The 20,409-nt window shown below is 51.7% G+C and overlaps 3 protein-coding genes across 4 annotated transcripts; 1 reads left to right on the forward strand and 2 right to left on the reverse strand.

Moving 5' to 3' along the window:
- The first annotated feature begins 373 nt into the window (after nucleotides 1-373).
- SUMF2 (sulfatase modifying factor 2) lies at nucleotides 374-6,035 on the forward strand. The gene is made up of 9 exons (XM_009675880.2): nucleotides 374-661; nucleotides 1,057-1,213; nucleotides 2,089-2,203; nucleotides 2,829-2,873; nucleotides 3,504-3,654; nucleotides 4,213-4,268; nucleotides 4,682-4,766; nucleotides 5,306-5,471; nucleotides 5,804-6,035. Exons 1-9 carry the CDS (start codon nucleotides 604-606, stop codon nucleotides 5,907-5,909), a joined length of 939 nt encoding a protein of 312 aa, XP_009674175.1. The 5' UTR covers nucleotides 374-603; the 3' UTR covers nucleotides 5,910-6,035.
- Nucleotides 6,036-7,387: 1,352 nt separating this feature from the next.
- PHKG1 (phosphorylase kinase catalytic subunit gamma 1) lies at nucleotides 7,388-14,497 on the reverse strand. Of its 2 annotated transcripts, none has more exons than XM_068910014.1 (10): nucleotides 14,064-14,497; nucleotides 11,913-12,031; nucleotides 11,424-11,599; nucleotides 10,846-10,900; nucleotides 10,439-10,504; nucleotides 10,173-10,336; nucleotides 9,712-9,802; nucleotides 8,685-8,838; nucleotides 8,382-8,507; nucleotides 7,388-7,721 (listed from the first exon to the last, which is right to left on the reverse strand). In XM_068910014.1, the coding sequence occupies exons 2-10, from the start codon at nucleotides 11,993-11,995 to the stop codon at nucleotides 7,470-7,472; spliced, it is 1,167 nt and encodes a 388-aa protein (XP_068766115.1). In that variant the 5' UTR covers nucleotides 11,996-12,031; nucleotides 14,064-14,497; the 3' UTR covers nucleotides 7,388-7,469. The 2 variants fall into 2 exon arrangements, with proteins under 2 accessions (XP_068766115.1, XP_068766116.1); XM_068910015.1 differs by having other exon boundaries at nucleotides 11,913-12,213; nucleotides 14,064-14,279.
- Nucleotides 14,498-15,839: 1,342 nt separating this feature from the next.
- On the reverse strand, nucleotides 15,840-18,451 carry CHCHD2 (coiled-coil-helix-coiled-coil-helix domain containing 2). The gene is made up of 4 exons (XM_068910038.1): nucleotides 18,225-18,451; nucleotides 17,479-17,725; nucleotides 16,718-16,874; nucleotides 15,840-16,162 (listed from the first exon to the last, which is right to left on the reverse strand). Exons 1-4 carry the CDS (start codon nucleotides 18,272-18,274, stop codon nucleotides 16,152-16,154), a joined length of 465 nt encoding a protein of 154 aa, XP_068766139.1. The 5' UTR covers nucleotides 18,275-18,451; the 3' UTR covers nucleotides 15,840-16,151.
- Between the last annotated feature and the right edge of the window lie 1,958 nt (nucleotides 18,452-20,409).

Consider the following 20,409-nt stretch of genomic DNA (forward strand, 5'->3'; position numbering starts at 1 on the left):
TGCCAGATTTGCTAGAGTAGACTTGAGTCAATTGTAAATATTCCATACTGGCTGTATTTTCTCCTCCTTCCCTAATCTTGGGTGGCTGTCTTACTTGAATGACTATAAAAGCAACCTCGCAATAAGCAGCAAAAAAACCTTTACAAATTTAAAACACACTTGAACACCCTAAAAGCAGTGGTGGTTTTGTTGGTGGCCCTAGCAGCAGGAGGCTTTTTAGAGGTAGAGATTAAAATACTTTCCACCTCAATTACCCTACCTATAATTAACATGTTAAGAAACTTCAGGTAAAGGGGAGGAAAAAAAAAAAAAAGATGCTACTGAGCAGTCATAAAATAGATTTGCCATCACGAGGAATAAGCTTGTGGGACCTGAGGGTGTCTGACTTGCGTGATGACAACGCGGGGGGGCCTGGCTGTGCGCAGCGCAGGAAGGCAGCCCGGCCCAGGGAAGTGCTTCGCTGCCCTCCCCGAGCAGAGAGCCCGGAACCGCTTCCCTGCGGCTGGAGTTCTTCTGGGTCAAAGCTCTTCAGTTCCTCCCTAATTCATTTTGCTTCTCGCCAGGTGCCTGTCCCTGGCGTTGCTTGGCTTTGCTCCCAGGAAAATGTGGCTAGTTCTCGTGTTTTGTTGCTGTGTGTTAGGCAGCAGCCGTGCTCTGCAAGGTGAGTTAATGAGCTTGTACTGCTTTTTCTGCTGATCCTTCTGCCTTGGTTCTTGCATCTTGTTGCAGCAGAGCTTTAAAATTAGTTTTGCCTCTCCCTGTTAAGGTTCCTTTTCTTCTCCCAGTTGCAGCAAACCATTTATTTAAAGAAATTGCTTTGCTGATTTAGTCTGACCGGAGCTGTTCCTTTCCCAAGAGAGAAACTTAAAACGTTACCTTAAAACAAAGGCTATTTTCAAACAATAGATATCTACATAAATGCTAAGTGTTGTTACTAACTAGTTTATTGCACGCTTTTTCCAGCGTGTAAAATGACTATTTGGCAAAGAAGGTATGCTGTCCTGTGCTTTTACATTTAAAAATGAATCTTCTCATACTGAATTACTTCACTTTTAGCTTTTGGAAAGGATGAGAACATGGTGCAGCTGCCTGGTGGGAAGTTTCAAATGGGCTCCAGTTCGCTGGAGAATAAACATGAAGAAGGGCCTGTCAGGGAGGTGACTGTGAAGTCATTTGTTATAGACAAATACCCCATCACAAACAGGGATTTCAGGTAAGACCGAAAGTTTGGATTTGCTTGGTTTACAGGGTCCCAATAGCTCAGGCAGTTGCTGGAAGGATGTGGCTGTTGTAGCTGTATGTTACTGGGCTGATTTCTGGGATCTGAAAGCTAACTTTTGAACAAAAAAATAGGTCTGTCTATAATAAATCATCTTTACAGGTGCAGGCTGAAGTATCTTACCAGAACAGCTTGCCAATATGCGTTTACTAATAGGGCTGTGCTGTTACAGATTCGCTGTAGCTTCTAGTTTCCATTTGTAAATACTGGACCACTCCTCCGAATTTATTTTATAGACGTTCTTGTACAAAGCACCAGTAAATACATTGTGGGAAATGCCTTCAGTTGCGGACCTGAGCCCTTGTCAGTTAAAAGCAGCATTTCCACGCGCCAGGAGCCTGGCCAGTAACGTACAGTGAAAACTCGTTCTGAGACTATGAGGAAACAAAATAGGACGGAAGTAGGGCAAGATTATACAGCAGCATGGGACATTTGCTACGTTTGGGGGCCGCGTTTAGCTGTGGTAGCAGCTGTGGGTTTTGGTGGCTTTAAGGGCTTTTTGGACTGTGTAATTGATACATTTTGTAAAAGACCAGGGTATAGGACGATTTTACCCACAAAAGTAATGTAAAAACTGATGAGCAGATCTGTGAACAGATAGATCCAAATCCAACCGGCTTCATCTCTTAAAAATCTATCAAGCTGATTGTACTAGGGAGGAACTGGGACTCTCAACAGATTTGTGGTGGCTGCAGTTCTTATGTGTTTGCCTTGCTCTAAACTCGTTGCACGTGTAGACTGCTGTATTTGGTGGTGTGACTCTTGAAGAACTCCTACCCAGACACCTGAGCGTGTTATATTTATGCCAGGGAGTTTGTTAGAGAAAAGAAATACAAAACAGAAGCAGAAGCATTTGGCTGGAGCTTTGTCTTTGAGGATTTCGTCTCTGAAGAGCTGAAAAAAAAAGTCACCCAAAAACTGGAGGTAAATCCAACCTGGAATTTGAAAGGTTTTAATAGGTGGGTAACACCCGAAGGGGATGATTTTCAATGATGATGCTGGAGATAGCATTACTGATGGCGTTCCTGTCTGACGTCTTTGTTTTGAATAAAATAAAAGAGGGAAAAATCTTGCAGATTGCAATAGATATTGTTTTTCTGCTCAGTAACAGCTAACTCTCAGTTAACGCTCTCGCCTTTCTCAGTGTTCTTTTCTCACACTTGGGTTGTTTTGCTTTTGAAAATAGCAGGACTAAGCCTGGCTTGATTTAAGGCCCCCTTTTGTTTACGTCCTCTCCAAACTTTGTCAGATTTGACTTACTAGATGTTCCACTGAGCTGGGAAAAAGTAAAGCCTGTTTCGAAGCATTTTATTCATCAACTCTTAAAACAGAAGAAATAAACACTGAGGACTTTTAAATCTGTTTTTAATTTTAAAAATAGATGCTTCTTGACTCTGTACTCTAAATCAGATCAAACCACAGAATTTAACCATTTCCAGACTAACAAGTACTCTTCTTTGTACACGCTGCTATAGGATGACTTAGGTGAGCATGGCTTTGGATGGGGGTCAGCAGCCTAGCGTTAATCTGGTGTCGTTTCTTTTCTCAGTCTGCGCCTTGGTGGCTGCCTATAGACAAGGCTTTTTGGCGACAGGTAAGTAGAGCTTTTCATTGCAACCCTTCCACGCTTCAGAGATGGCTGGTTACACCTTTCTGTAATGATGGGTAGTCTAGGACCAGCCTGGGACATGGGAGATTTGGCTACGGATAAACAGCAGTTTATTAACTGAATATTTATTAGTTTCACTGTTCTCTCTTACTCAAAAGTTGTCCTGAATGTCATGAAATGTTACCACTTAACCCTGCTACAAGTTTCAAAGTTCTGGCAGCTTTAGTAGACAGGCTGTTCAAAATCCTTTGGCCAAAGCACTCTTAGATCAAGAGTCTCACCGTTTTGGTGATAAATGGGTTGCAGAAACTTTTGCTAAGACAAAATCGGTCTTTGCATGCTGAGGGCAGAGACCCCTTTGCATGCTGAGGGCAGAGACCCCTTTGCATGCTGAGGGCAGAGACCCCTTTGCATGCTGAGGGCAGAGCCGAACAGTGCTGGGCGCACACAAATTTAATGTATGCTGAACCTCATCGAATAAAAATGGGGCGAAAAATCACATCTCCAGTTCCATTGCTGCAGGTTCCCCACCTTGCTCTGAACTGTCCTTTGTTTCCTTATTAATGGAAAAGTTTATGAAATCAATTAAAACATGTTCAATGCACTTCTTCACAGCCCTCAGGTCCTGGCTCCGGTATAAAAGACAGGCTGGATTACCCTGTGTTGCATGTGAGCTGGAATGATGCACAGGCGTTTTGCAAGTGGAAAGGGAAGAGGCTTCCCACAGAGGAGGAGTGGGAATTTGCTGCTAGGGGAGGCCTAGAGCGTATGTAAGACCAGCTTTGACCTTTTTCTTAAACCAAACCAATTCATCAAGTAATATTAGTTCTACTGGACTCTTTGAGCTATCCAAATCTCCATATAGAGATCTTTTCAGAGGTTAATCTAGGGGACCGAATGGCCTCCTTTGTCCTGAGAGTCAATTAAATAGTGGCTTCTCTATGTTCTCAATCCGTCTTCCTAAGTGAACCACTTCAGCCAGATAAAGATACCATTTCACAGATTGGGGCAAGGAGCGACCCACCATGCGGTCGCATGCTGGTATTGGCATATAGCAGCCCCTGTGAGCAATCATGGTGCAGTAGCTACTGTGGGGCTCCCTGGCATGAGCAATGGTTTGTAAATGGGAAGTTGAGTCTGGCTCCCGTTCTCCCCTCCGTCCCATTGGTGGTGTTTGTAGTGATTAGACCAGCAGGTATTGCTCATATAACTCTTCAAGCTGAGCAGGAAAGGATAGTAATAAAAGCCTGTTTAAAAACAGGCAAATCCAGAAGCTGGACTGACTCGCAGGGAATAACTGGTCGTCTCTCTTCTGCTTTGACAGAAAGAGTATATCCCTGGGGAAACAAGTTTCAGCCAAACCGTACAAACCTGTGGCAGGTAAGATCCTGAAAACCATCTTGTCTGTATTGAGCTGTTCTGATGGTGTTTTTGTAAAACAACCACAGAATTTGTGTGGCTGTCATAGCATATTGCATGGTGCTGGGAAGCGATCAGCTCCTGGTACTTTTTCCAGAGTATCCTTAGAATGGAGCAGTCTCACGCTGGTTTCCCTGAGGAAACTGGGATTTTGTTTCTTCAGGAATGGATCTACTCAGACATAAAGTTTTTAGGAAAGTGGATTGTCTTTTCCTTGGGAGAGCTTTAAATGGTTGATCTGCTATCTTGGATACAAAGTTACGTAGAGCTAATTTGCAACAGTTATTTCCACTACTTAAGCACAATGCAGTTCTCTAAAGACCAAGACTTACCATCTTCTCTGTGGTGGGGTCTTTCTCTGTGTCTTCCCACAGGGCAGTTTCCCGAGCCTTGATACAGCTGAAGACGGTTACCACGGAGTTTCGCCAGTGACAGCATTCTCTCCTCAAAACAGCTATGGTGTGGAACAGACATCCCTGTCTTGGTTTTTAGACTGGCATCTGCTTGCAAATATCCATTCAACGCTACAATCCCACAGGCGTAGTAGAGTTTAAAATATGAAGTGGGATGGCGTCAGCATCTTGATAGAAGAACAGTGAGCCTTGCAAAAGCGTTGATGGTTGTTACTGAAGTTGGCTGAAGTATGCCTGATGTACTTTAATGAACCAAACTGTTCTATGCTTTTAATAGCAGTCAATTATTTTGTTGTTTGTGAGTTATCACAAATAGCATGTGATTTATCTGAAAAACTCAAGTGCATTGTTTTGAGGGAAGCAGATGCCATTTCCTCATTATGCAGATGGGAAATGATGAGACTCATTTAAGCTGAGAGATTTGTGGAAGGCCCTCTGTTGAAGAGGGGCTCTGTGCTCTCGCCATTAACCACGCTTTTCCAATGATGCTTTGAGTGTTGCACACAAACTCCACGCAGCAAAGTGCTTTTGCAACCTTTGCGTATGTGCTCTCATGATCTTAATACAAAAACATTTGCGTCTCAGGGCTCTATGATCTGCTAGGAAACACTTGGGAGTGGACTGCGTCAGAATACCTAACTCCTGGGCTTTCATCAAGGCGGCGTGCTCAGAAAATGCATGTCTTGAGAGGTGCGTCTTGGATTGACACCGCAGATGGATCGGCGAATCATAAAGCTCGTGTTACTACAAGGTAGGTTTGTGCAGTGCTCAAGTGCTGTTTCATAGTGATTTGTGGTTCCTTAGTTATATGCCAATGTGTTTTATTTTAGAAGATTTTTGTCAGTTCCTACTCAGTTTTTTTGAGAAGCATTTAGGAAAACATACAATAAGTACTGCTAAAAATGTTACTGCTATAACTGCATTCCTAAATGCTTTTCAAATTGTGTGCGTTTTCCATTGAGTATTTAATAACTTTGCTAGAAGTTATTCATGGCACGTAGAAGATGTTCATAGTCTGTTATGCAGGGTGACAAGTGTTAACTACAAACAATCGATAACTTTGGATATCTTTTTCCATCCTAGAATGGGGAACACACCAGATTCAGCCTCTGATAACCTCAGTTTCCGTTGTGCTGCTGACGTACAGAATCACAAAGCTAAGAAAAGGGGGACCAAAACTGAGCTCTGAGTAGGTCACTTGGAAAGACCTCAAGGCATTTTCTCCTGTGGAGATGAACAGTAATTCCAGCAGTCAAACTTTCATTAAACTAGCATATTTCAAAAATTGAAAATAAATACTTTCAGCTAAAACTCACTTCTGTACTGGGATATTTGGGCACTGAGTGGGAATCGGGAATGACAGAGAGGGAGTTTATCTTTAATGTCCTCTTGATGTTTTAGATACTACATTTCTCCTTTTGGTATCCATTTAGCTAGGCAGAAGGTGTAGGTGTGCGAGACCACCAGTGCACAGCATTAAGCCAGGAGCTCCTCTGCCTACCCATGCCTTCTGGCTTTGCGATGCCTCACTCTCTCCTCGGGCTCATTCCTCATCGGCTCTGTCTGCCCCAGTAGGACTAGCCAGAGGGAGCACAAACCAGCTCTGGGGAGCTGCTCGAGCAGCAGCCTGAAACACGGAGCCCAAACAGCCAGGTCTACCATTACCGCCAGCATGGGGCTTCCTTTCAGCCCCTTAGCATCCTGGGCTAAGTAAAGCAGGGTGTCCTTATTGGCCCTTCAACAGTAACAATGCTGTTCGTTTCTAAGTGCACGGATGACACAGAAATCAATAAACCAAATCTCTCAGCCACTATGACTGTGTAAGGTCTACAGAGCAGCTGTGGACTCTTTATAATTTATTTTAAAACTGCCTGAGGTGCGTGGGTCAATGTGAACTATGATATTTCTTTGCCACTGCTCAATGAAAGCTCTGCTAAGTACTAAGTGCTTGCTGCTCAGCCCCACTCGTTTAATGGGCTTGGAGATGGGATGTCCCTTGACACTCGGAGGACAAGCAGAAAGGAGCAGGTTCAAGAGCCGCAGCCCAGCAGAAGCACTAGCTGGCAGCTAAACATGAAGCAATGACATTCAGGCTCCCTGCTACAAGCTCCACACTGCAAATCCCCTTCCTGAGGTACCCGAGGTTTGCTGCGTTGTGACAGGTCTCAGCAAGAGAACTACATTTGTCATCAGAGGGAACAGCTCAGTTTGGAAAGCGAGCTCTCCAGGCTCACTGCGATGGCTGTTCCTCGCTGGTGTGAAGTTGCTCATTTCTGACCTTCTGTGACCAAATCCGACAGGAGCACGATCTCTGGGCCCATCAGTGGGTGATGACACCAGCTCCCGGCGCCAATCTTCTCGTCAGTGAATCCCTTGGAGTGAGAAAGAGGCCAACTCCAGAGCTGGGCACCTGGAGCCGAGCCTTTGCTGTAAGATCTCTGCCTTTTTGGAAAGCATTTGGAGCTATAGCTTGTTACAGCTCTACCAGCAGCTGTGTCTCCAGAGCAGTTCCTCTGCGGGATTTTGGAGAAACCTTAAACAGCGATATAACCCTCGGACAAATCGGAGCCCTGACAAGACAACCGCATGCGAACGCAGCCCCAACCAACAGCACTGACTTGAGGCCGGTGATATTTTGCTCTAAGACAAAGCAGAAGAAATTGCTGGTTGGTTTCCAAAGGCTTTACTTGCCTGATCTCTGACTAAATTCATACACTTTACACAGTACAGGCACAGCTTTACGTGGCGATCAGAACAGCTCTTCCTCCGCTGCCAAGGCCAGCAGAATGGCCTTGCAGGTGTTCTCGAAGAGGGCGGCTCGGTTCTGCACCTCCCCCTTCTTCACCCAGTGCTTGTAGGTCCTGAAGGCGCAGGCGTCGATCAGCTTGCGGATGGGCTTCAGGGCGTAAGGGTCACGCACCACCAGCTCCCGCGTGACCGACTTCACGAGCCGGTACTGGTAGTAGATGCGGACGGACGCCAGGACGGTCAGGCAGATGACCTGCAAAGGAGAGGAGAGGACCTCGCAGCGCGGCAGCGGGAATCCCCGCCGCGCGCCCCAGCAAGTCCCTCAATTTAATGGGATCTGTCCTAGCGCGTCCCGAGCTGCGGCTGTAAGGACAGAGGAGGTCCAGCTCCTAGCACAAGTGTTTAGTCCCGTGTGGCTTTCTCCAAGTTCACCCTTAACTTCATCACCGCGCGTCAGCCTTACATGCCTGAGCTAATGGTGGTGGGTGATGCCCATAACTGCAGGGTGTAGAGACAGCAACAGAAACCTGTTTTAGGTATGTTTGAGGCACCTTGTGTGCAGTCAGGCTAACTGCTTTCTCCTTGGAAGTGATTTTTTTCTTTTTAAAGCTTTTTTTGGAGGGGGAGGGAAGTTTCTTCCCTTTTTTAATTTAATCCTCCTTTCTTGCAGTTAAATTTCCTTTGTGAAACCTTGCTGTGAAAAACCCCTTAGGATGTGCCCCCAGAAAGTAAGCCAGATGTTGCTTGAAGAAGGGCCACTTTGGCACTTACACTGGCAAAGGACGATCCCACCAAAGTCCAGGCGCATCAAAAACCCCGAAACACAGGAAATTCAGCCCCACCATTGGGTTCCTGCAGGTGCTGGGGTCTGGCGATGCTACGTACCAGGACCCCACAGCAGCACCAACCTCACCTTGAATTTCCGGAAGGGGCTGAAGTGCCGGACCTCCTCCACGTCGTACTGCTGGAAGAAGGGGTGGGCCAGCGCCTCGCTGGCCGTGTACCGCTGCTGCGGGTCCACCACCAGGAACCGCGAGATCTGCAGAAGGGCACCAGCATGACCCTGCCGCCCCACGTCCCTCCCCAAGGCTGTGCCCCGGGGGGCTTCATCATCACCCCAAGCTCTTGATGGACACCTGGAGGATCAATGGCAACATCTCCTCCAGGCTATCCCCCCTGGGGCTTTTCCAGCCCTGCTCCACTGGGAAGTGCCTACCAGGTCCTTGACAGTGTCGGAGCGGTCGTCCCACTCTGGGGAGCCGAACTGGTAGTCCCCGTTCATGATCATGCGCAGCATCAGCATCTGCTTGCGGTGCCAGAAGGGCGGCGAGCCGGCCAGCAGTGTGTACATGATCACCCCCGTGCTCCACCTGTGGGCACCAGCGAGACCCCCAGCCCCGCGGCACTGCAGGGCAGGCGGCCGCATCCAGGCCCTGAAGGGCACCTTGATGCCTCCATCCACCAAAAGACATGCTGGAAAACTGGGATGAAACTGCCCTGCTCGGCCTCTAATCAGGGAGGCTGAGCTTGCTCCTGGGGCTCGTTAGCCTGATGGATAATTGGGAGCAGGGGTGCTGCCTACTTTTGGGGAGGGATGTGGGACTTTGGGGCTGAGCTGGTGGTGTGGAGCTGCTCTCCTGGGTGAAGATGTGAGTTAGAGATATCTGCTTTACTTGATTTTCTTGTCGTTTGGGGTCATCCCCCCCTAGGGGAGAGAGAAGCTGTGGATGGGTGTGAAATGGTGGGACCTGGCTGGGACCTCCCATCTCAGAGGTTGGGCTGAATGGTGGTATTTAAACTAAAAACGGTGCTATAAAAATGGCTGAAATGCCCACGTGCATCTTGGGTGTCTGTTTGCAGCTCTACTCACCGCAGGGCTGAGCCTAAACTGTCAGAGATGGGGACAAAATGCCTGCCGGGGTGAAGGTGGGTATCGCTCCCTTGGGGGCTGCCTCTGGCTCCCATCGTGTGATGGGGTCTCTTAAAAAGCCAGAACATGTTTTGGGGCCCCTCCTGATCCCAGGATAGTGGGGTTTTCTGGTGCATCTTTCAACTTCCCTGAGCACTGACTGGTCTCAGGCTGCCCCGGCTGATTTTTAGGCCGTCGCCGCTGGCTAGCGAGGGCTGGGCAGCTCTCGTCGTCCCTGCGCCCGAAACCGTTCCCTGAACCGCTTGGGAGCGGCCGGTGGGCAGGCGGCGGGGGGCTGGGGAAGGTCCCTGGTACGCGGACGCGTCTCACTTACATGTCGACCTCCTTTCCGTACCCTTGGTGCTCGTCGTCCATGGAGCACTGCAGTATTTCGGGAGCCAGGTAGCCCGGCGTGCCGCAGATTTCTGCGGGGAAGGCGACAAGCGTTAACAAACCGGAGGAGGCTCCTGCCGTCCCACCGCAGGGCGTCCGGGTGCCGGATGGGATATTTGCAGTGACGGCACAGGCAGGTAGCAACTGCAACTCATCACATCTCGTTACTGGATTTTCTCAGTGGATTATGACGAGGGCCGACTGGAGGAAAGGAGGAGCAGGAAAACGGGCTCAGGGGACAGGTGAGGTCTCGCCGCGGGGCCGAGCTGGGCATTGGTGTGGGCAGGGGCAGCCCCAGGGTGGTGATACCAGCGTCCATCCCCCGCGAGACCCTGCGGCCACAAGACCGGCCCGAGGAGGGGACTGAGCCGCGAGCCAACGCCGGCACCGCCGTCCCCCCACCTTTGAGCTTCTCGCTGCCGCGCAGCTGGCAGGAGAAGCCGAAGTCGGTCAGCTTGATGTTCATGTCGTCGTCCAGGAGGATGTTCTCCGGCTTCAGGTCGCGGTGGACGATGTCGATGGAGTGCAGGTACTCGATCACCTCCAGCAGCGCGCGCATGATCTTCCTGGGGACGGCAACAGCGCGTCTCCGCGCCGGCCCCGCGTATCATCCCGCGCCGAGCCCGGCGGCGGCGGCAGCAGCCCTCGCTCGCGCCGTCCCACCTTACCTGGTCTCCTTCTCGCTCAGGGTGACTTTCTCGGTGAGGTAGTCGAAGAGCTCCCCCCTCTTCATCCTGCGGCGGGGGAAGCGGAGGTGGCGGCCGAGTCGCCCCGCCGGGCAGAGCCGCGCTGGGGGCTCGACAGGGCGCCGCTCGCAAAAAAAAAAAAAATCACTAGCCGATACTTAAAAAAAAAAAACGGCGTAAAACGCCTGACCGGGGAGGCGGGCGCCGGCCGCCGCGGCAGCCCCGGGGTCCGGCGCGGCCCTCGCCGAAGGAGAGGGGAAACGCGAGCCGGGCCGGCGGGAAGCGGCGAGGCCGAGGCCGTTCGAGGGGCGCTCGGAGCGAGCGCGGGCGGCTGCCGGAGCCCGGCCGAAACGCGCCCCGCGGGGCGGCAGCGGGCGAGCGGGACTTACAGGTCGAAGACCAGGAAGAAGAAGGTGCTGGACTCGTAGCTGTCCTTCAGCTGAACTGCAAGGAAGCGCGGTGGCGGCGGTCACGGCGGCGGCCGGCGCGTAGCGCACGCGCGCCCTCCCGCCCCGCCGCGGGCGACCCCTCGCTGCTCGGATCGCTAATTAAGTTTAGGAGGAGGTGACCCGCGGTAGCGCGTTGGCTGGGAGACGGGTGAGCAAGGGGCCTGGGGCGGCCGGCGGGTGCAGCAGAGGCCGGGCGGCAGCCGGACGGGCTGGATCCTGCCACTCCCCCCTCCGTAGGGGAGAGGTGGCACCCTGGTGGCACCCTGGTGGCAGCGTTTAACCTCCGAGGCTGCTGGCTTAGAGGTCCCAGAATTTCAGGCCCCTAAGGAGATGGGTGCTCCAGTCTCGGCTCCGTCCCCTAGTTTTGGGGCTCTCTTCTGGATTTCTACGCCGCGGGAAAGCGGCTTTTGGGAGCAGCAGGGGGGAGGAAGGAGCCTCTTGCCTGTGGGGATCTCGGCCCCCCAAGGCGTCGCGGGGAGGGAAACCTCCCGCCTTGGCGCCCGAACAGCCCGACTTACTGACGTTGGGGTGGCCCGAGACCTTCCGGAGAATGTCGATCTCCTTGGAGGTGGCTTCCCGCAGCTCCTGCACTTCCTTGGGCGATATGTTGCCGGCCGTGATGTCGATGATCTTCACGGCGTACTCCTGCCGGGTGGCCTTGTGGATGCACCGGCGGACGACGCTGCTCACCCCCCTGCGGGACCGGCGCGGAAGAGACGGCGGTGGTTCCCCTTGCCAGTTAGCGTGAGGATGCCGCGGACGCGTCGCGGGGCCTCGCGGTCCTGCGAGGTTCCCCGAAGCGGGTGGCGGCCGGGCGCCGGAGCTCGCGCCCCAGCCGAGCGCGCGCGCGCCTCTCGCCCTCCCGGGGGGACGGAGGGTTTTGAGCTGACGGAAAATCCTTCCTAAGGGCGTTCGAAACGGCCGCGCTGCTCGGGGCCCTGGGCGCAGCCGGCTCGTACCGGGCGCTGGAGCGCGTGGCAGCGCGGCTTGCAGAAACCATGCTTTACCTGCCCAAAACTTCCTTCGGCTCATATTTTTCATAAAATTCCTTGGACGAAGTCCAGTCCGGCAGCTCCTCTTCCTTGGTCATGTCTGGGCGGCGCGCGGAGAGCCCGGTCGCGGGGAGCTGCGGTGGGGGCAGAGCAGGGAGGGCAGCGGGGACCCCGCGGGCGCGAGGGAGGCCCGAGGGTCCCGCGCAGCCGCGGGGCGATGCGCCGGCTCCCGGGGGCGCCCACGGCCTTTGTGGCTCCTCGCCGTTATTATTTCATTGTTATTTTTAATATGTCAAAGCTGTCTGGGTTTTTTTGGCTGAGGAAAGAAAAAGTGTGGCTGGGGGGAGTGTGTCAAATGGAGTTAAAAGGACCGGGGAGGGAGAGCCGCTTTGGAGCGGAGGGCACCCGCGCGGGGCTGCCGCCTCGGACGGGGCCGGGAACGAGTCCCGCGTGTTCCCGAGTCACCCCGTGCACGCGTGCCGGATGGGGCCGTGGCAAACGCGCAGGCTGGCCTGCTGCCGGCCGTTCCCAAGGGTGCCCGAAAGCTCCTGAAAGGCTTTTGCCTGCTTCTCCCCCTTTTTTTTTTTTTCTTTTAATTAATGGAGACAAATGCTGTTATTGCTGATGGAGGACTTATAATGACAATGTTTTGACCTTGGGGAAAATATAGATAAAAGTTTTCTACATATAACATATAGTATCGTGCCCTATTTTCACTGCAACTTCTGTATAAACCCGGAGGCCGGGACATCCTCGGTGCTCGTTTCTGTGCCCCGCACTGCCGAAATCCCCGTCAGTGCCCAGCTGCCCTGCGAGCACAGTCCGAGACTGTCTAGTGTGAAAAGTGGCTTTTACAAACTCAGCTGGCAAAGCTCTGGGGTGACAGCGCGCCGTGTGCGCTGGGCCGCGGGAGAGGCGGTAGCTGGGCAGGGACTCCCCAATATCGCAGGTTTTGGGATATTCGCTCTTCTTTCCGAGATAGCAACTGTCCCGCCAGGACGCTCGCCGGCAGGTTGCACATCTCGAGTGTGTTTAAATCATATTATCAAAGCGCATCTGTCTTGGCCCGATGCTAAGGATCGGTGCTGTGGTTCAGGGCCGCTGCTGCTGCTGTCGGGGTCAGGGGAATTATCTAACACAGGCTCAAACGTTTCTAAACAGCCGTTGGTTACAGCTGAGTTAATTTACATGGCTTAGCTGTTGGAAATACCGTGCCTGAGCTATTCATATACACTGAACGCCCGAGCAAGGCAAGGCTGGCATTTTAGATGAGAGGCAGGATCAGGGAGCAGAGGAAAAAAGTGTTTCTAAATAGTAATAATAATAAAATCCCTTCCACTTCAAAGTCTTGGAGGTTGGTTTTGTCATGGGGGAGGAGGAGAAGTGGGACAGCATCTCCCGAGCTCTGTGAAGGGAAGACTGAGGTTTGTGCTCCTTTTTTTTTTTGGGGGGGGGGGAATCTTCCTATCAGCAGACAAGAGTTTTTAAAACACCCTGGCGTTATCTGGGGAGTTGGTTTCGAGCACTAACAGCAATAAGGCGGTCCGGTTTTATCCGTGCTCTACAAGCTGTTCTCCTCGACAGGCCCGGGGCAGCGCGCAGCAAACACAGAAATAAAAGCCGAGGTTCTCGGGAAGGGGCTGGAGAAGCGCCGGCCGAGCCTGCGCCGCCGGGCTGTCCTCGCTGCTGCCCCGGGCGGGTTAAGGTTACGCTGTTTGCACCAGGAAACATCCTGGCATTGCAAAAAAAAAAAAAAAAAAACACTACAACAAAGCAAACAAAAAATAAACCTCACACACACAACAAAAGGGAAGAAAGCCCCAGCGGCCGGGGGAGCAGCCCGAGCCGGCTTTGCGGCGGGCGGGGGGCGCCAGCAGCGGGCCGGGCCGTGGGAAAAGCCCTCGGGCGGCCGGGACCCCGACGGCTTCGGGCCCGGGAGACGTTGCCCTTGCTGCAGAAATAAGCCCCCCCCCCCCCCCGCGGTCCGCCAGCGAGAAAAACTAGGTGCTTAAAGAAGCAAAACAAAGAGGGAGAAGGGAGCGCGCTGGCGGCGAAGCCCCGCTGCCGCTGCCGCTGCCGGCGCGCACCGCGCCTGCCCCGCGCAACCGCGCGCCCGCTCTTTCAGCTGCCGAAACTCGGGGCCGGGCCCGGGCGCTTCCCACCGACCTTGGGTTATGCAGAAGGTCTCAGTCTTCCAGCATGAATGCGGGTTTTCCCGGGGAGCGGAGGCGGTCGGGGGGCGCCGGCCGCTCAGCGCGAAGCCGCTCCTCGGTCCGCGCCGCCGAGCCCAAAATAACTGGCGACGCGGCCGGGCAGCCGCGCCAAAGCCCCGGGCATGTTTTGCCACCGCTTTTAATGCGACTAGCTGCTTTGGGGGGGGGGGGGAGCGCGCCGGCGCCCCCGCTCGCCAGCGAGCAGGAAGCGCCGGGAGGAGGGTTCAGCGCAGTGGTTGCTGAGCCGCGCGGGGGAGTTGTGCCCCCCCCCCCCCCCCCCTCGCCGAGCACAGAAGCTCTTCAGCCCCTTTCTGGGTGAGATGGGGCGGAAACTGGGGCAACAGGACGAGGGAGCTGTATTCCTGCGGCTTTGCCCGGCGTGGTGGTTCCTCTCCCCCCCCCCCCCCGATTAAGCTCGGAGGTGCTGGAGGCTGGTGACACGGTGACATTGCCGGACGCGGCCCTGCTCGCCTGGCCTTCCCCGGCTCACCCGCAGCCCTCAGGTGCTTGGCAGTTTCCCTCCTCCCTCATTTTTGTTTTTTTCTGCCACAGTTGGTGGGGCTCAGCGATAGGGTGAGCAGGCCACACGGCAGATGAGGTGATCGTTGTGATCAAACACATAAACTCCTTGTGTTATCTGGTATTTTGCCCTTGTCCCCCACCCCGTGTTTGAAGTAACCTCCCCGTATTTTGAATATGAATTTTGTCTTTTCCCCTCTAGGAACTGCAGATCAGAGACCTGGCACTCCTAGGAAGAGGCAGAATACATAACAGCACACAATAGCTCAAGAAAGACAGGTATTACTATTAAAGTATTTTTTTAAAACACTTTTAGTAGCAGGGGAAAGAGAGAAGAAAACAAAAGGGAAAGTAGGAAAGCAATTCAGAAGGAAGCTACTGTTCTTCCCTCCCTTTCAGCGTAAACTTTTCAGTGCAAGCGCGTTTCCCCCTTCCTGCAGTGAGCATCCCCTTTCCCTTGTTATTTGTAATCTTCCGTTCAAGCCTGCGGCAGGCAGGCGATGACAATTTGAAGTGCAGTAGAATATTTTGCGTACTCCAGCTATCTGAGCAGGCTGTGAACTGGCTGCCCCCTCTGATGGAAGGAGGAGGTTTTGCACTTCAAGACACATCAACAACAGCTCCAGCCCATAGCTGGCGGTTTTCCTTCACGTGGCAGCGATAGCTGCGTCACTGGTCTAAACAAGGTGCCAGGAGAAGGTGGTCAGATCACCCTGCGCCAACCTCGCCCTGTTCTCATAAGCTTCAGACCAAGCCTCCCACCAAGAGGGAGCTCACAGCTTATTAGGCACTGCAGTAAATTTTATGTGAACTGTTGCATCTTATTATTCATGTAGTGGTTGACCACACTGATCTTCCTCTATTAGAGGGAAGATAGGGCTTATATTTAAAGATGTAATAGGAGGCTAACTTGTTCAAGTAACGGTATGCAAAGCCTCACGGTAAGCAATGACAATCTTCCTTGTTGCTACCTTTAAGAAACAGAAGCAAGGTTCAAATGCCAAGTGGGAACGATGTCTGGCAAGTAGAGCTAATCATTGCACTGAAGGGCAGTGACTGACCTTCTGAAGCTCCACCCTTCGGTCTCCTTAGACCCCTTTCCTGTCAAAGCAGCCCTCAAGCAGACAGAAGCCTTTAAGACCTCTTCTCCCTCGCCCACCCTTAGGATCTGATTCCTAACCACCTGTCCAAAGCCCATTAAGCAAGGCACTCCGAGAGGGAGAAGTTTTATTTAGACATTGTATCACACTTACATTCAACACAATGATCAGTATAACCACTTAACCCCAATCAGCTCATTCTGCTTTATTGTTCATTTTTCCATTTTGTGCTGATTTCATCTGCTCTTGTGAATGGAATCACATCTGTAGAAGCTATGGCAGAGAAATCAAGCCATGAGGTGGACAACAGTGTTAATAGATGAACTAACAAGTATGAGACAGCTTTAGACTTATTACTGAAGTTTTTTCATTCTTAGGTCAGTTCTTGCAAGATGGTTCGCAGCTTCACATGTTCTGAATGCTTAAGCTAAACCTGTAAGATAAAAAGTTATCACAATTAATCATGCTTAATTTTGAATCCATAAACCACAGGTAGCCCTCCTCGCTACAAAGCGGCTGTAAAACAGGACGTTCCCTTCCTCCCCTCCTCTTTTTGCTGGGACACTGAACGGAAGACTTCAGCAGTGTCCACCAGACACACACGTTGGGAATCTCCCATTCTCCCCTCAAGTCAGAGTCGTCCTGTCAGTTGTGCCACAGAGGCACTTGATACAGCACAGGAGACCAGGGCCAGCAAGGCTATGGATACAGGTTTCTTTTCTCTAAGCATACTGCCTCCCCTCTCCCAAGCAGTCAGTGTCAGTCTATGTACCAGCACAAAAGGCTTCAGAAATTCATTCCCTTCCCACCATCTCCAGTTACATGTCCCGGACCAAAACAAGCAAGCCAAAGAGTTTCAGTGCGAGTATCTGGTCTGTATCCATCCATATTCTTGACAGAACAGACTTAAATACCAGACATATGCCCAAGATCATTAATTTTACTGATCAGCTCATTTAGCAGTTGTCTGCTACTACTGTCTACTCACCATTAGCAAACCTGCACTGCTTCAGTACTTCACTGAACCCCTCACACAGCTTGAGGTCAGTCTGGTTCTGCGCACACTCCAGGAATTGCTTCATTTCATACTGACAAGGGGCAAACTGCTGTTGCTGCTGGTAGGCAGGCTGAGCTGCTTGCGGTTCCTGAAAAAGCAGAAATTTCCATAAGCACACTTTGAAGAGCTCTAGGCCATGGATCTGCACCACCCCAGTATCGCATGCTGTGCCTCTTCCATGCGTCCTAGTCAAAACATTGTATTACTTACTGAATACAAACCAAGTAGGTTTAGGTACAAAACAGTTTACAGCAGTGACATGAGACACTGATGCATGTTTTCTAGATTACAAATATTTAAGTAACTTTGTATAATATCTGGACAAGATATAGTAGCATTACATTAATGTTCGAGCAGCATAAAACATAATCTTGGACACAGATCTTGATTTACCATCATCAGACCTAGAATACAGAAATCCTTGTCCGAATCAGAAGCGTATTAGAGTAAAAAAATCACAACACTAATACCCCCATTACCACAGTCACATATCACTTGTGTCCCTTTGAACTGCTTCTGAGGTATACATGGTGACGAGGTAATTAACCTGGAGACTAAGTTTCTAAAGTTACCTAGTTTTCTCAGCTGCAACTTGTGTGGTCATTACATCTGCAGCAATTATCTTAGCCTATATATAACTGCTCTCTCAAGTGAGCTGTGCTTTGTTAGGGCCCAGTTGTACTCTCTCTTACCTGATAAGTAATATCGGGCCTTGCAGCTTCAGAGCTGCTTCCTCCACCAAATCCTCCTGTAAGTGCATGACCTATGGTATGGCCTACAGCAGAGCCTACAGCAACTCCTGCAGCAGTTGTTGCCATCTGTGCCATCAGACCAGGCTGCTTCGGCGCAGGAGAAGCCACAGCAGAAGGTGGTGCTGCTGCTGGGACAGGGGCCCGAGCAGCAGGCGCTGGGGGTGCAGCTCTCATTTGTGGTACCCGACTGCAAGGACATAAGGAGAAATTCAAATCCTCGCTCCAAACTCAAACCCGCAGGGGCCTGCTGGTTACAGGCAATGAATATTCACGATTCCTGGTTTTGGACCCTCTGTGCATCCTTGGCAAGAACTCATTCTTCTGCTGAGTGATCTATGCGCAGCAGCTTCGGGTTTGGGTTTTTATTTTGGGAGAGGCCTTTGTTTTAAAGATCAATCTCCCCCCCCCCCCCCCGCCCCAAGCCTGCTTTATTCTGAGGCATTAGACTAAGTAAGGAGAGATTAACTAGATATAACGCTCAGAGGCTGGACGACGGGCCCTGCCTCCATCCCCGCCAGGCGCCGGCCCTGCTCCGCTAACTCGGCCCAGAGCAGCCGAGCCGGACCGGGCCGCCCCCCCCTCCGCGGTGCGTCATCCCCGGCATGGCGCAGAGGCCTTTTCCGCCCGCGGCCTAGCGGGCCCCGAAGGGAGGAGGGCAAGAGGGGCCCGCTCGCCGCCTTCCTCACCTGGCGGGGGGCGCCACGCGGGACGTGCGGCTCCTGCTGCCCCTCGGCATCGCGGCGAGTGTGAGCAGAGCCCGAGTCTCGCGCCGCCAACGGCCGCAACCGTCGCCAACCGCCGCCGCTGAAGGTCACTCGATACCCGCCCGCCCGCGTCACCGCCGCGAGGTCACGTGGAGGGGGGCGGTGCCTAGCCGCCGCCCCGCCCCCGCCGCTCGGCCCGCGCTGAGGTGGTGGGGCGGGGGGCGGGGCGGCGTGAGGCGCTGCCCTCCCCTCCCCCCCTCCCCGCCCCGCCAACGGCTCCTGCCGCCTTACTGCTGGCGGGTCCTGCGGGGACACGGGCGAGCGCAGCCCTTGAGGTGTCCTGTGTCGGGAAAGTGACGCCTGTTGAATAAGGGTTGGCCCAGGCAGGGCCTTAGCTGCCTCTTGTTGACTTGGGCCTGCCGCAGAAAGAAAACCAGACGCGTGTGCAAAGAAACGGCCGTGACGAAAGTACAAACGTGGTAAAACTGCAGCTCCCTCCCGCTCCCTGAGTAGCTTCGCTCTGCGATTCATCGTCCCCTCCCGCCATTTCAAACTGACGCAAAGCTAATGCAAGTTCTCTTTTAAAATCCCCTTTCGGCCGATTCTTGTTCGCTCACGGGCTGGCCGAGTGCGGCGCGAGAGCCTGTCCGTCCGCGCGAAGGTCGCAGCAGCGGGGCCGGCGGCCGGGGTCCCGCGAGCAGGGCCGCGGGCGGTCTGCGACACACTGACGTGTGATTCCCACCCAAAAAGGAGCAGGCGTCTCCGGCCAGCCCCAACCCCACGCCAAGGACGAGAGGCTGCTGGAGGGGCCAGCACGCGCTGCTGGGTTTGGTGCGTACAGTCACCCTGTCCCTATTTTGAGGGATCTCTTTTTTTTTTTTTTTTTTTTTCTTTTTTCCTTTTTTGATGGTGTGTAGCATGTTGCAGAAAGAGCAACTGAAATTACTATTTTTATAAGCAGCAGCTCTAATATGGGATATGTCATAGTACCGCCAGGGTTGTCAGTCGCTCCAGCGAGGCCCGGCCCCGTCACAGTTGTCCAGGCAGATGGAGCAGATCTGCACGTGTGAATCGCTTGTCTGGGTGTTTTGAAGAGGGCTCCTTTTCTTTAAAAAAAAAAACGCTAGGAAGTTTGGAGACAGATCGTGAAAGGCAGATGGACAGCTTGAACAGAGAAATATTGTGTAACCTAGGGAGGGGAGCACGATTAAAACAACAAATGGGACAGAATAAATAAAAGTCAGGCCTTCCACCTCATAGTCATAATACAAGATCCAGAGTCTGAGTCATTATAACGAAATGAAATGCACTGCATTTACTTTGATAAAAGGGGGGAGTTTTTTAGACGAAACACATATGACTTTTGGAATCTGCTATGAGTTACTAACCTTATCAGAGCTTTAAAAAATAATGAATCTTTTAATAAAGTTAATGAGAAAGTCAATAGTTATATCACAGGAATATAATTAAAATATAGGCCCTAGAGCTTCCTACCTAAGTATAGATACAGCAGAGGTAAAACTTTCCCCTGAAATCTGATCTCTATTTATTCAGTTAATATTACTGAAAACAATGAAAGGAGTCCAGTTGACTAACATATATAGGATTAGACTTAGTGAGGTGATATACTCTCAAATTAGGATCAGCAGAAAGTGAAATTTCAAACAACTCAGTCTCCCATGATAAGCAAGCACCTCTCTTCCTATCCTTAATGCACATATAGAAGTTCATACACAAAATGTGATTGCTGTGCTGCAACCTCATCACTCCATTATCAAGCCGTTTTTCAGACATTAAAAAAAAATCGCTTGTTCACAATTTCTTCAGTTGTGTAAGGCAGGCTGGAAAATAAGACCAGTCATTTCAACATCTCGTTTGCAAGGGGATGTAACTACCATCTGATCAGAATGACTTCATCTTACATAGGAAGTGTTGGTATTGTCAGTGTATACAGCAACAGTAATCCAAAGCAGAGCTTGAATCAGAAAAGCAGTTTCTGTTTATGTAAAAAATGATGAGGAGATAAATTCAAATAATACATCACAGTTTGGAACACGGGCATCTGTGTAAGTTCAGACTGTTAGAAGATGATCCTTACATCTTCTTTCTGTTTCTCTTATTCTTGGCGCCCCTCCATTTTGGCATACAATTCCTCCTAAGCGGCTCT

Source organism: Struthio camelus, chromosome 16 (genome assembly GCF_040807025.1).
Source record: "Struthio camelus isolate bStrCam1 chromosome 16, bStrCam1.hap1, whole genome shotgun sequence".
NCBI classification, from domain to species: Eukaryota; Metazoa; Chordata; class Aves; order Struthioniformes; family Struthionidae; genus Struthio; species Struthio camelus.